Source organism: Peromyscus californicus, unplaced genomic scaffold (assembly GCF_007827085.1).
Source record: "Peromyscus californicus insignis strain IS unplaced genomic scaffold, ASM782708v3 Scaffold_22__1_contigs__length_63687245, whole genome shotgun sequence".
In the NCBI taxonomy this organism is placed as follows: domain Eukaryota; kingdom Metazoa; phylum Chordata; class Mammalia; order Rodentia; family Cricetidae; genus Peromyscus; species Peromyscus californicus.
Genome location: NW_026294525.1, coordinates 14,797,807 through 14,812,544, shown reverse-complemented (window position 1 = coordinate 14,812,544; position 14,738 = coordinate 14,797,807). Strand labels below are relative to the sequence as shown.

At 41.8% G+C, this 14,738-nt stretch overlaps 1 protein-coding gene across 2 annotated transcripts in view; it reads left to right on the top strand.

The window, feature by feature from the left end:
• Esr1 (estrogen receptor 1) overlaps positions 1-14,738 on the top strand; it is a 259,201-nt gene that overhangs the window by 211,046 nt on the left and 33,417 nt on the right. For both annotated transcript variants that reach the window (XM_052750952.1, XM_052750953.1), the window contains exon 7: positions 14,185-14,318. In XM_052750952.1, coding sequence (XP_052606912.1) covers positions 14,185-14,318 — 134 coding nt within the window. The remainder of the gene's footprint in view (positions 1-14,184; positions 14,319-14,738) is intronic.

The following is a 14,738-nucleotide window of genomic DNA, read 5'->3' as shown; positions in this document are numbered from 1 at the left end:
TAATAATATTGATATTTTCCTAGGTGTTAGGTATATAGAATAAATATGACACACTGCTCTCTGCAGACAGTTTAGTCTATGCAGGTATGTGGTATAAACACAGAAGAGATTATATATATTCATATATATAGTGTGCATGCATGTTTTTAGTGCACATATATATATATGTGTGTGTTCACACCTATATACAAGCACGTGTGGAGGTCAAAGGTTGATACCAGGTATCTTTTGTTATCTCTCTCCACCTTATATAAAGTAAAGTAGCCTCTCTTATTTGAACCCTGTACTTTCTGACAGAAACCAGTCTAGCTTGCCCCAGCTGGCCCCAATCTCTGCCTCCCAAGTGCTGGGATTTAGGTGCACTACATATGCTCAAAGGAAATTGGGTGACTGGCAAACAAGGAGCAGAGATGGAAAGTAGCATCTGTGGTATGTACTTTACCCCACCTTAACGATGGAAGTGGCCGTGAGGAGGGACTAGTAGATAATCAGGCAGAGTATTGCCAGAAAGATGATGCAAACGTTTCAGACTCTTTAGTGATAAATCAGGAGGCAAGTCTCCAGGGCTAACAACTCAGAAGGTACATCAATTTGGCCTTAGAACCTTCAGAAAAGATAGGTGTAGCAGTCTTCAAAGCCTGGTTGTCATAGCAGCTGGAAAATGAGCAAGCTCATGGCTCTCCACATTGGGGTTTAGGTGTCCTCGGAACCAAAGACTCTTGCAGCTTGCTTGGGAAAGCTGAATAGAGGATGGGATGCCACTAAGATCAGGGCAGTGGAAGTGAGACCAGCTTGAGTTGTGAGTGGTAATGGAAGATGAGAGTCTCAACCATGAATCACATTGCAAAGCTCTCCCCAACTCATCGAGACTCCAAGTAGTCACATCATCTCCCAGTGCCTCTGTTTCCTTTTCTGGAATAGATCTTTGCTCATGGAGTTTGTAAGGATTCGGTAGCTGTTTCATGCCCCGGCTGTTTACTAATATTTCGTTTCAACTCAATAAATGTGGATAACCTTGTTATTTTATCACTGCTACTAGAGCTGGTTGTGGTGTTCACTGAGGTTTGATCAGTGCAAGAATGAGGAACCAAGGAAGAGGATTTGAAGAAGTTTGATCACCAGGGGGCGGAGCTTAGCAATCAAAGAACCCAAAGAGTGAAGGTATTTACCTTCTCAAAGGAGCCCCTGAGTCTACAGTATTTTGACTCTGGGTTTCCAGTGTCATTTTGAAGACTTTGATTTTCCTGTTCGGACTTGCAGAGGCCCCCCCGCCGCCCCACATCATTTTAGGATTGGAATAAGATTGAGGCCAGCACTTTTGACACTGTGTTTTGTGGGAATTTCCCAGAAGTGGCTGAGGGCTTGCTTGCCTTGGGGAAAAGAGGAGGGATTGGGTCTCTGTGGCCTTTTTTTTTTCCAGCTCTTCCAGCAAGGAGGCACTTTGCTTCTATTTTATAGTTGGAATACCGCATTTTACTTAAGAAGACCTCACTTCTAAAGATGGGTTGAAAGTCATTCATTTATCTGAGCCTTCTTACTTTGAAGATGAGAAATAGAATTCCAGAATTGCTCCAGGTGGTCCAATCATCTATTGACAGGAGAGCCATAATGGAAGACCTACTCCTTCCCTCATCACTGTGCCCTTTGCTAGCTACACAAAGGTATCTATTATTGACTGATACGAGACCACTGTATCCTTGGATTTAGCATCAGCAAAAGAAATATTTAAAAAAAAAAACCCACTTCCAAATTAGCAGTTTTATACATAAAGAATTTCTAAAAGACAAATTATCATTGACATGAGCAGATGACTCCCCTCTTCTCCCATTCCTCCGGGGGCTGCTTGCTCAGATTTCTTCAAGTTGGTGCATTTGTTTTGTCTATAGTGTCATTTGACTAACACTTAGATTAAGAAACCTGAGCTGAGCCAGGCGGTGGCGGTGCAGACCTTTAATCCCAGCACTTGGGAGGCAGAGGCATGCAGATCTCAGTGAGTTCGAGGCCAGCCTGGTCTACAGAGCGAGTTCCAGGACAGCCAGGACTGTTACACAGAGGAAACTCTGTCTCAAAAAAACCAACCCAAACCAAACAAACCATGAGATGAAGTAGTTATGAATTTGCAGTTGTCTAGCAGGGCTAGACTTGGTGGAAGTTGCCCATGATCTCAATGCTTGAGAGGTTGAGTCAGTAGCTTCACAAGTTCAGGGCCAGCCTGGGCCACATAGTGAGACCCTGTCTCAGAAAACAAAACAAAAACGAACAAAAAAGAAACCATTGAGCAAAACTGGAAATCTCATGATTGGCTTGAGGCAAAGACTATTCATAGTAACAGAAAAGAAAAGAATGAGACGTGGAGGAAAGAGGGGGGCACAGTGGTAGTAAGCTGGAGAAAAGATGCTCAAGGCTTGAAATGTGAGCAGAGGCTTCAGACGTTCTTTAGCACGGAAAGGCTGGGCTGCCTGAGAAGAAGATGGTATGTCGGCAGCTTCTGATTTTATTTAAAAACAAAAAACAAAACAAAACAAAAAACCACGAAAATGTAACTAGGCAGTGGTGATGCACGTTTTAAATTCCAGCACTCAGGATGCAGAGGCAGGTGGATCTCTGTGAGTTTGAGGCCAGCCTGGTCTACAAAGTGAGTTCCAGGACAGCCAGAGCTGTTACAAAGGCATTGTTTGGCCTTCTTTACTGATCTTCCTAGTGACTTCCAAAGCCGGAACAATTTCTCCTGTCAAAATAAAAGTTCTTATTTGCCCCAATGAAAACACATATGTCTGGGTGACCTCAAAACATAGTACTCAGGCCTTAGTGTGTGTGTGTGTCACCTCTTCAAGGACAAACTTGTTCAAGACCTTCTGCTGACTTGCCTGCTTCATTCTCAGTGATTAGGGATCATCTTGTTCATACAGCCTCATGTCTGCTCTCTGCCTGTCACATTTGACTCTAAGGTCCACAGAAGGGCAGGGCCTGACAAACCAGGTTGATGCGTAGGATCTAGGGGAAGCGTGCGACTCACTAGTAACTAGTCCGTGGGTGAGGCCTTTGCCTATGGAATGACTAGGTTACAATAATGTGGATTTTAGTTTCTTGCTGCTGTACAGACTTAAGGAGGCATTTACCCTGTGAGTTACTTGAAGGTAAAATCAGTGTAGAACAGAGAAGCCTGATTTTGTAGCTCATGAATGAAGGGGTAAATAAATTAAAATTATTCCATATGTTCCTAAGACCAATCAGAGAGCTTGGTATATATAATAGACATGCAGAACAGTGTTCAAAAAATTTCTTTAATGAACAAATAAAGTGATTAATTATATTTACTTTTGCAAAACAATGGTTGGTTTATCAAAACCAGAAATTCTTCTCATATGTATAATACCACATTCATTCATCTGCCTTTGTAACAGCTGGATTGGCTCAACTAAGGACAGTGGAGAGACACACACCTCCTTTGCACAATTCTGAAACATCCCAACAAAGGTGACTGACTAAGGCAGTCTTCCTCGTGGTCCATTCTTGATGTGGGCATTGTCAAAGACTGACCACATCTCTTTTCATCTGGATATTTGATTTCCCACAACCGTTAGAGGATTTTCGTCCAGGGATTCACTTTAGCTTGCCAAGTATCTAAACTGAACAAGCAAACTCAAGGGGGTCGTTTTCTATAGAAGTGCAGAATCCTATCTCCCGTTGGCAAACCATTCAAACACAGAAGTGTGTTTTACACACGCTGACAGACATGTCTATAATAACCAACCCCAGCCTCCTTTTCTTGCCACTTTATCACCCCAAGAGTGTAGGAAAAGAATGCATGTTGAGGCTTTTTTTGTATTAGACAATATCTCTCTGCTTAAGAACACTTTTGACTATCAGCTTTCTGGTGTATTAAGAGTACACAGCAAAGACTTCCATGAAGCCTTTACTTCCATGTGTCAGGTAAAGATAATTGGGCATTTTATGAGTGTTTGAAGCTCCTACCAAGACACGTTCTTCAGTAGGTCAATAGAACATTGCCTGTGTAATTTCCGTAACAACAATGTACGTTAACATGGACATAGAGAGGATACTCCTGGCTGAGTCACAGAGGTATCCCTTATTGATCCTTTGTGACCAGGGTCTGGTAAAGGCACACACTGACTCCAGCAAGGCTGAGGTCTACACTTGCAGCTGGCAGTGAAGAACAAGAGGAAGAAGATGAGGATCTTCTTGGCCTGGCATCAGGATGCGACTGGTGGGCAGGGGTAGTAAGACTTTCATTCTGAAAGGCACCGGAAGGTTGGAATAAAATGTGTGTGGGCAGCTGTAATAGCTGACATCTTTAGTAATAGTCTTTATGTTCCCATAAGGCAGGTGTTAGAAGGCGAATGCCCTTTCTCCCTCAAGTGGAAAACATCCAATGATATTCCCTGACAAAAATATTATTTTCTTTATTTTCAATGAACACGGCCTTTATTATATTAAATGAATCATTTGCACATTTTTTCATCTTTTCATTTCATTGTACACCTATGAACTCCTATGTTGGTTGGCTTTTCTTGATTATAGCGTCTCTCGGGTTTTAAATATCAAACAAACAAAGAATAACAAAGATAACGGCAAAAATAAACTAAGAGATGAGTGCAGGAAGTCCCCTCCCATAGCCCTGTCTCCCAGCTCCTTCCATATGAACTGCTGCCTCCAGAGGGGCATTTTGAGAGTTAGCATTTCTAAACTGCTGCTGGATCACTCTGTGCATTTACTCTCCTGGCCATCCTCTGTGAGCAGGGTCTGACTCTCTGTCTCATAGCAACTCTTATCAAGGTAATGGACCAAGAATCATTTCCACTCAAAATACAATTCTTCTAAATGAATCATGAGACATGGTTATCTCCATTTTCCCATAATAACCCCAAGAAGATGATCCTCTGGCTTTACTCTCAAAATTGCCTCCTGTTTGTATTTATTTTATTCCATTATTCCATTTTCCCTTTAATTTTCTATATAAATGTGCCCTCTCTAAGAGGGCTGATGGTTTTGGGTAGCTATTGTTATATTTGTAACTCGTTTTCCTTAGCATACAGCTGATGGCACCCTTGTTAAAGGGCACTCATGTATGACCATAGAGTTTCCCCAAGTCTGCTAGGTTTCCCCATGGGCAGACTGAAGGTTGAATACCAGGGAGATGTACACACTTCCATTTTAGAGAGATCGCATATCCCCTTCATTCTTTATCTTTCATACCATAGCCTTTGTTCAGTGTAGTATTTAGAATAAAAGCCTCAAAGCCAGGGGACCATCAAGGAGTTAGAAACAAATGATCCTGGGTCATTTTCCATTTTTTTTTTTTGGTCAGTTTGGAATCAGCTGCTTAAGACTAGGTCTTGTTAGAATGATGGAGACTTTCATCTCAATGCTTTAAGGGTCTGTCTTTTCAGTTTTCTGATCTCTCTACTGCTTTTGGAAGTATTGCCTTGGGAGGCCAACCACCCTCCATACATTTAGACAGAATGCCCCTCTTCAGGACCAGAAGCTCCACAGCCTCCTCAGTTCCCTCCTCCTACCTCTACTGAGCCTACTTGGTCTTTGAGATTGCTGTCTCTTATTTTTTCATTTAATTTATTATTTGAAAATTTTGTACTCATAGACAATGCATCTTGAGCATTTCCTATTCTTTATGACCTACAGTTTTATTGTATTTTTTAAACTAATTCATTCCAAGTCCTATTAACAATCACTGCAAAATCACCTTCTAGAATCTCTGCCTTCAACCTCATCCCATACTTCAAGAATCTGTTTCTGCCTTGGGCCGCCACATTTACTGTCTACTTTTCTTCTTTCCCATCCCCAAGGACATCACTTCTGGACCACAAACTTATGCTTATCTCCCTTGGTTTCTCTGAAATGTCAACACTGCTGCCACTTTCTTCTTGCCTTGAGATATCCCTCCTCTCTGGTTCTTTCCCGTCTCCTGGACTGTAACTCCTGTCTGCTCTCAGCAGGCTCATCCTGCTCTTAGATGTTCTGCCCTGAGATGATGTCTTTCATTCCCTCTGTGTACTCCAAAGCTGAGCTCCAGATCCACCATTTCCCAAGGTCCCTTTGGATATCACAGGGTCTATTTGGAAGTACAATTCTTACATCCTTTTGACTTTTTCTACGGAGATAAGTATATCATTGTGTCCCAAGACTTTTTCTATTTCTGAGTTGGAAGTAATTCAGGACAGAGAAGAGCCAGACACTCCTAACATTTCAGCTACTTTAGTCTAGTAACTGTTTCTTACCTAGATCCTTGTTCAATATAAGCATCTTCTTTGGCAGGTGACCCTTTCATTGAGACACCTAGAATCTTCTAGTTTCCATATCTACCTCCTATGAAATTTTTAAGTGCTCCAGACTCAGGTATGAGGTGGAGGAAAGATTAGGAAGCATAGGCCCATTTCTTAATATTCATCATAAAGGCAATTTTAATAGCTTCTTATCATTTTCCATTGGCCAGACTCTAGTGATGTTCCCATCCTTACTCTCAAGGAGATGAAGAAATGTCATCTATGAGGAAACCTGGGTGGGCAGGGGAAAAGCATTTAGCAATCCTCAGCTTGTGTCACAGTTCTCTTCTGGCTAGCAAATATCCATCCCCCAAATAGAGCATACCATCGACACACCTGAGGTGATGTAAGGCCACCTCAGATACACCATTCAACTCACAGATGTCGATGTACTTTCCTCTCTAGTGTTCTAGCCTCACCCACAAGTGCACCCAGTGACCAATGAATGAGCAAGGGTAAAACTGCTGCTACAAAAAATGTCTATCCAGAGAAAATGGTAGAAGGACAGGATCCATCCCCTGCTCCCACAGAAGCTGTGGAGTCTGATGCATAGACCTGGGGTGATTTCTACTCTGAGAGGCTGCAAATCTCTTTGGTCCTTAATTTTTGCTCCCTGTGGAAAACATTCAGGTTTTCTTTCAGCCTGATAAGTAGCCTGCAGTTCAGGCTTCCCATTTATTTGATGGGAAGGCTGTCTCAGAACACAGATGGCTTCTTCTTAGTTCCATATATTGAAACTTAGAAGCGCTAAAGTCTTTTTTTAGACATGATTTTTAGAGTGCTAATTTTGTTTTATGATTGTTGTTTATTTTTAATGGACAGGTATACAATTTGTATTTTATGTGTCTACGGTGTTCAACATGAAGTTTTGAGATATGTATATACAGTGGAATGGTTAAATGAAGCTAACTACCATAAGCATTATCTCATGTAATTATCACATATAGTAGTGAGAACACTTGACATCTACTCTCTGGGCACTTGCCTGTATACATCCGCTGCTGTTCAACATGGCTCTCATATTTTTTTCCATTTAACTGAACCTTTAGTCCTTTGACTATGTTACCCCCACTTCCCAGCCCTGGGCAACTATCATTCTACTCTCTGCTTCTAATAGCCAGACAACTTTGGATGCCACATGCATGTGAAATCTGGTGGCATGAGTTTTCTGTGCCTAAATTACTTCACTTAAACTAATGTTCTTCAAGTTCGTCCATGTTGTTGAAAATGGCAGGGTTTCCTCCATTTTACAGCTGAGTGGCAGTCTGTCATGAATATATATTTTTTTATAATACCACATTGTCTTTAACCATTTATCATTTAATGGGAATTTTAATTGCTTCCATCTGTTGGCTACTGTGAGTAATGTTTATAAGAACAAGAGAGTGCAGATATGTAGGCATGTATCTAGACATGCCCAGGGGTGAGGCTACTTGATCATATAGTAACTCTGTTTTCCATTTATTTCAAAATCTCCAGATTGCTCTCCATAGATGCTGTACCAATTTTTACTCCTACCAATAGTGTGTACTGTTTTTTTTCCTCACATATAGGTCTGATATTTGAGTGTGTGTGTGTGTGTGTGTGTGTGTGTGTGTGTGTGTGTGTGTGTATGTTTGAAGGTCAGAGGAAAAAAATCAAGTGTCATTCCAGACACACTGTTCATCTTATTTTGACATAGACCTGGAAATTGCCAAGTAGTCTAGGCTGGCTGGCCAGTGAGACCCAGGGATATTCTTATACCTACCCCTTCTGGCACTGAGATTACAAGTATACTACCACTCCTGGCTTTCTCAAACAATTTCTGGGGTTTGAACTTGGGTCCTTACAGTGGCAAAGCTAACACTTTCTTGACTCAACTGTCTCTACAGCCTCGAGTCTGGTATTCTCATCAACTCCTTAGTCAATCAGTTTCCTTCACAGAGTTTATTGTTGACCACCTTAAGAATTGTGAAATCATAAGTGTGGATGGAAGGCTTCTTTTGCATCTCTCTTTGCTATAGGACTGAGGGACAGTTGTATCTCTGTCACTATAGAACTCTGAAGAATGCCCAAATCTGTAGATGCTTAAGTTCCTTGTGCACAATGATGTTGTATTTACATATAACCTCTCCCATAGCCTCATACATTCTTCCCATCTTTAGGGTATGTATAGTATCTAATGCTGCAGATGCTATGTACATAGTGACTGTGCTGTATTGTCTAGGGAATAACAACCAGGAGAAAACCTCACATTCAGCACACAAGTTTTCGTTACAGGCTGACAATACAGTAAAGGGTTGGTTGAGTCTGCAGGTGTAGGAACCCCGGGCATGGAGGGCTGATTGTACTCTGTAAGCTGAGCAGTCCTATTAGGCCTTTCAGACCTAAGGTCCCTTTCAACTTCATCTCTTTATTCTTGCTTTAAGACAGAAGTGGTTAGCACTGGCACACTTGCAAGCCCATTCATTCATCTTTGGGTTCCCTGCATTCCCTTCCGTTCTTGCTTGAAGATCATTTCAGCCCCGCCTGCGCTGACCCTGCTCTTGTACTTCCTTCCCGATGGCACAGAGCCCACTGTCTGCCATTGTTCTGACCACTTCTCCAGGAATGCCACCTTCCTGCCAAGTTACCTCAGAGCAGTTAGTTTGCAATCCAGTGGCGGGACCCTCCCTTGCTCTGCCATCTGCTTCCTGGTCACCCAGCCTTAAGGAGAGCAACATCCTCTATGGTCCTATTCTTCTTCAAGTGCCAATATATTTCTTACTCTGCCTTGGCTTAGATATTTCTTACCAGACTTCCAGTCCAACATGGATGGCTCTGCCTCTGTGTTCAGTCAGGAACAAATGGAGTTATTGGTTCAGAGCCACATAACTTAGTAAGTGGAGTCACCAAGATTCAAACCCAGGAGCTAAATTCCAGCATCTAAATCATTTTCTTTTAAAGGTTCACACCTTTCAAAATTTTATAACATGCCAGTTCAGCACTTTCTTGCATATGACACATAAGCAAATCACTCAAATGTATGAATAGTCATGTGATTGACATATTTCAGATCATGGACTTCATGAAAGATGACATAGCATTAGAAATGCAGGTCTTTAAATATAGTCGATCTCACCTCTGTTGATTTTAAATGGCTTCTTAATTTGTAACTCCATTTTCTAACCATGTTGTACATTTTGTTTTCAAGATAACTAAATTAAATGTTTTATGTTGATCTCCTGGGCCTTCTTAATTCTGTTTGTCAGTTTTCTTTTACACAAAGAGAGCCTTCTATTCTGTAGGATGAGCTTTTCTTAAGATGTACAAGTGTAGCTTGGGTCAGTAGAGTTCTTTGTTTCTCACAAGGATGAAATGTTACCTTAAGGCTTCTGAAAAACAGGCTTTCAATTTTATAGAGGAGAAACTTCCAGAACATTCTATGAGCAAATTCTCTCTCAAGCCCTGCTTCTTCCCCCATGACTTAAGGGCAAATGGACCACATTTGAAGAGAGTAAGTGGCAGAACAAGGCTCCCCACAAGGGGATTCCGAGGCACGCTAAAAGGCGCACTGATATGATGCCTGGAGGAGCTGGTCCTTGCAGGATGTCACGTCTCACAGTGGGAGACACAGGCTGGTCTGCCTGCTAAACTTCTCCTCTGATCTGTGACCGACGCTGTGCTTCTTTTAAAAATACAACTTGTTTTTTTCCCATGCCCCGTGTGTTTCTCGGCCTCGAGAGCATTTCATGGATTTAGACTAATCTTATCTCACAGTACTGTCACTCTAGATTCATAGTTATCTATCATCCATTTCTCATACTCCGACTACATCTGTCCACTTGCAAACTAAATTAAATGGCTTGGTCTGAGTTTCTCCTTTGATGTTAGTGTAGAACATTCTGGCAGGACTTCGAAAAGAAACTCTGACCACCATGTGCAAGGACTGCAGCCAAGGGAGAGGGATTCCTTTATGTCAGCCAGGTGACAAGTGTCTGCCTTGGAAATTTACACAGATTAGGGCTGGCACAGAGCTTGATACACAGCTTGTTAACTGGATCACCAAGCACTATCACTAATGGAAAACCCATAGGTAGCACACCATCATCCAGCCATCAGGGTTCAGCTAGCATTCTGTGACGTGCTGAACATCTCAATGGGACCATGGGAGTGCCTAATTTTTATCTGCTTCACAAGAGGTAGGTGGCTGTAGTGTTTGCAGAGTTGCTCCCATCGAAAAGGGAAGATGAGTTCCTTTGTATGCAGATGTAATACAAACTTCTTCTAGCCTCTCATAGCACAGTGAAGACAATTTCAGTTCCATGGCATTGGTTATCCTCCAAGAAGCCTTCAAAACTCAGACTCGGACTCTGAATGCGTATTGTGCTGCAGGTGGAATGCTGTGGTTTTGCCTCTGGGGTTAGTGGTCACTGTGTGCTCCCTCAACATGCCCTAAACACACACCCACACACACACCCACACCCACACCCACCCACACACACACACACACACACACACACACACACACACACACACACATGAACTGAGTTGAGAATCTGGGAAATGCACCATCTCTAGCCTCTCTCAGGTACTGGGGAGTGAGCAATGTGTATCTCCAGGTAATAATTGCAGGTGAGGAATAACAGGCTAGCCAGGAAGAAGGGGCGGGAGGAGTTAAGCAAAACTCCTCATGGGAAAATGTGGGCTTCTGTTGTGAAGGGAGAACTGCTAAGCCTCTCCTTTCTCAGTTTCTGAGCTGAACTTTACTCACAGCAGGTGTGTACAGGCTCCCTCCCACACCCAGGCTCCCTCCCCTGCCGCTGTGCAGTCTGTTAAGTAAACAGAGACGTTACACTGAGAAAGGAACATTTCTCTATTTTGGCTGTGAGTTGTTATTTTTAAAGCTTCATCCTCCAAACATGTCCCCCATCCTTGTTTATTCTTTTCACTAGAAAGAAGATGGACTACTTTTTTTTTTAAAAGTCGACCATGTAACAAGAAAAACCCACCTATAGTCTGCACTCTCCAACCAAGGCCAAAAGATCCTTTGATGTGACTACCAACCCCACCCCAGGGTCGAGCAGTGTAGCTTCCAAAGGTTCTTCTCTGCTTCTACTGAACCCCGAACCATCCAGATTTCCAGTCCAAAGAATGCATGTGGCACTTCTGATACTCAGGATCAATGGCCAACTATTCCCTTGAAGACACATCCCTCTGTTTATCAGTATTTCTCTGCCAGACACTTAAATGCTGTGCCTTGTGTGTGGACACTCCATTGTATAGGAAAACTCAGTAACGTCAGTCTGAGAATGCTAAACCAGTTGCTTGACTATGGATGCAGGCTGCATTTGGGGAACTTGCTATTATATTTAGAGGCTCTTACACCGTCTAAGGGAATATGTGCACTGCATTGCTTTTATCTTCTTCCTTGTCATCTTGCTTCCATTCTTGATATGCTATCAATACTCATGCCTCTCTTGTCCTTCTCTGATGTCTAGCCCAATAACTGGTACAAAATAGTTCTTTGGTAAACCTCATGGAACAAGTTTAAATAGAACACGGAAGGAAGATAAAAGAAATTGTGTTGCTGGTATTCCATCCCCTGATTGGTAGAGCTATGTGGTTTGACTTACAAGTTTGGGTCTAAACTCTTTGATTGGAAAAACGAGAAAAAGCAACACGTTAACCGTGCTGGATGTACGTGAACATATCAAAAGTCCCTTGCATGTTTCAGTGTGAATAAAGGTGTTTTGCTCAATAAGTGACAGTGATCAAAATCACTTGCTACCTGGAGGAAAAATACTAAACTCAATCCTGTTTTACTTTTACCTGTTGCACCAAAATAATTCCCAAAGGCTGGTTGTGTAATTCTGTGAGCATATGAACATCTAACGAATTTTGCTTCTTACATGGGTGAATGTATGGCACGTAGTTATAGCTTGATAGAGCTGGCAGAAAAATAAATGTATCTCAGAAGATCAAAGATTGAAACCAAAAAAAAAGGTGGGGCATTTCAACTAGAAGGAAGCATAAGAGAATTGTCGTATGCCATCAGAATGGAGAGTGAGCCTCTCAAACAAAAGGTGTTGTTTTAAAACTATAAATGTAAAGTTGGACCTGCAATGAGTATTTTGTAAAGAAAATGCCAAGAGCAAAATTAAAAGAAATATATGACAAACCATGAAAAATACCTCTAGCACAAGACTAATTACTATAATACATAAAAAGTTCTTAATAATCAGTATGAACATGACTGATAACCCTGAGGGAAAATGTAGGTGAAGGGTCAGAGTAGGAAGGTCAGAGAAAAATTTCATGTTAATATACTCCATAGGTCGACCAGTGTAGCTCAGTAGTAAGATAGTAAAACGTGTTCGTAACACGTGGGAAGCCTACATAAACCTCGGGATGAAAAGAAAAGGAGCTTTTTCTACTGATTTTTGTATTTATAGATATAAGGGGTTTTTTTGAATGTTATATTTAAGTAGCTCACCAAGATTAATAATCACATCCTTTTACTTAGGAATTCCATTTCTTGAAGTATGTTTTATAGCTCCCTGTACATGACATAAGAGATAAACAAGAGGATTATTACTGAGTAAATTGTTGCAACAGCATGACGCTTGAAATGAAACTAAATGGCAGTGAAGAAAGAGGTGGCCCAAAAGATTTTCACCATGTTCTGCCAACAGTGTTTTGGTCAGCAGTGGGCCACGCGTACAACGTGGTCGCTGAGACTCTACACTAGTGACATCGTAGCTATCTTACTTTAGTACAGTGATAAAACTGCCTAATTAATGAGGCATTTCTCAGAACGTGCTCCCATCAAGGGACACATGATTACATGGTATTCTGTTCAGTGGTAAGCTATTCCTCTGTTGAGAAGAGCGGGGGAACTCTGAGACAAAAACAAGACACAATGCTCACGAGTGCATCTGTGCTTATGTTTGAAATGCTTATGTGTTTTATAAACGTTTGCATATTCACAGACCGTTTTAGCTTTTTCCTGTATTTTCAGTTCTTCAAACATATCATGTCTCAAAGTGAATTAATTTCTTCCATATATAGCATCTCATTTAATTTCTGAAACAACCTCATAGGCAAGATACTGGTGGGTGTGGTAGCCCCTTGAGATTGCTCATTTATTAGCTGGTAACACTAACGTTAAAGTCTTGAAGCCTAGTCTATGGTACAAGATAAAAGCCTGACTTATGCTGAGTAATACAGAACACACGTAGTTGGCCGACAGTTCCCAACTCTTACAAATGTGTTCCCTGTCTCCTCCGCAAGTCCAGTGCACCACTCTGTGCCCTTCCACATGAAGGTATGTCTCTCTTCCAATCATGCATTCTCATTTCCTGATTAAATCCTGCATCTCTGAGGACAAACTTGAATGTCACTGACTCAGCAAACCCTCACTTGTGCCATCCCGTGTAGCGCCAGTGACCCCAGCCCCACCACGCAGTCCATAGCTGCGATAGTTTTTCTGGTCCTCAAAAGTATCTCAAGACAGATTAGGAAGATACTGTCCATCAATGGAAAGCCATCGGCATCTCAGAGCACAGGATCTTTCTTCATCACTATCACACAGGCACTGTCAAGAACATAGCCGCAGGTCCATAGTCACACCCGAACCGTAAACATCCTTGATTACCCATAAGCCAGAGAACTCCACATTTAACACAGCGGATTTGGCCCATGGACATCAGAACTCTTGTAATAACTGTAAGGTTTTGTTGGTGGAAACCATGTTTTCTGCCTTGCCTTCTCAAACTTAAATGAATGCTCACACTCGCTGAAGGAAAGTGGGCTGCCGATGGTCGCTACAGATTTGAGGATGGGAGAGTCTTATGGATGTGAACCTTATGACTTGTGGGAGGTTTTTCTGTGCTTTAATGCTTTTTCAAATTTGTTTTCGTAGGAATCAGGGTAAATGTGTAGAGGGCATGGTGGAGATCTTTGACATGTTGCTGGCTGCGTCGTCTCGGTTCCGCACGATGAACCTGCAGGGAGAGGAGTTTGTGTGCCTCAAATCCATCATTTTACTTAATTCTGGTGAGTTGCTGACCCGAGAGAATTTAATGGTGGGTTGCTGGGAGGAATATTTACTTGTAATTTTTTTAACTAGATCCAATTTACTCAATATAATGCATAATGTTATATTCATTGAAAGAAATGGCACACACGTTTCAAATAACCTGCCATTACTCTAATTAGAGACACAGAACCACGTGTATCAAATATGGTGTGTGAAAAATATTTGTGTATCTGTAGATAGTTATACCTGTTAAAATGGAATTAGACTAAGGGACAGCCCTTTCAAGTTATGACCTAGGCCCTGGACGCACAGCTCAGTTGTGGAGTGTGCGGTTAGCATGCTCAAGGTCAGGGCCTAGCACCGACAAGAAACATGATGTCATCAAGATACTAAGGAAAGAGAGTTACTGGAGACAGAACATGTTTCTGCTTAAAACT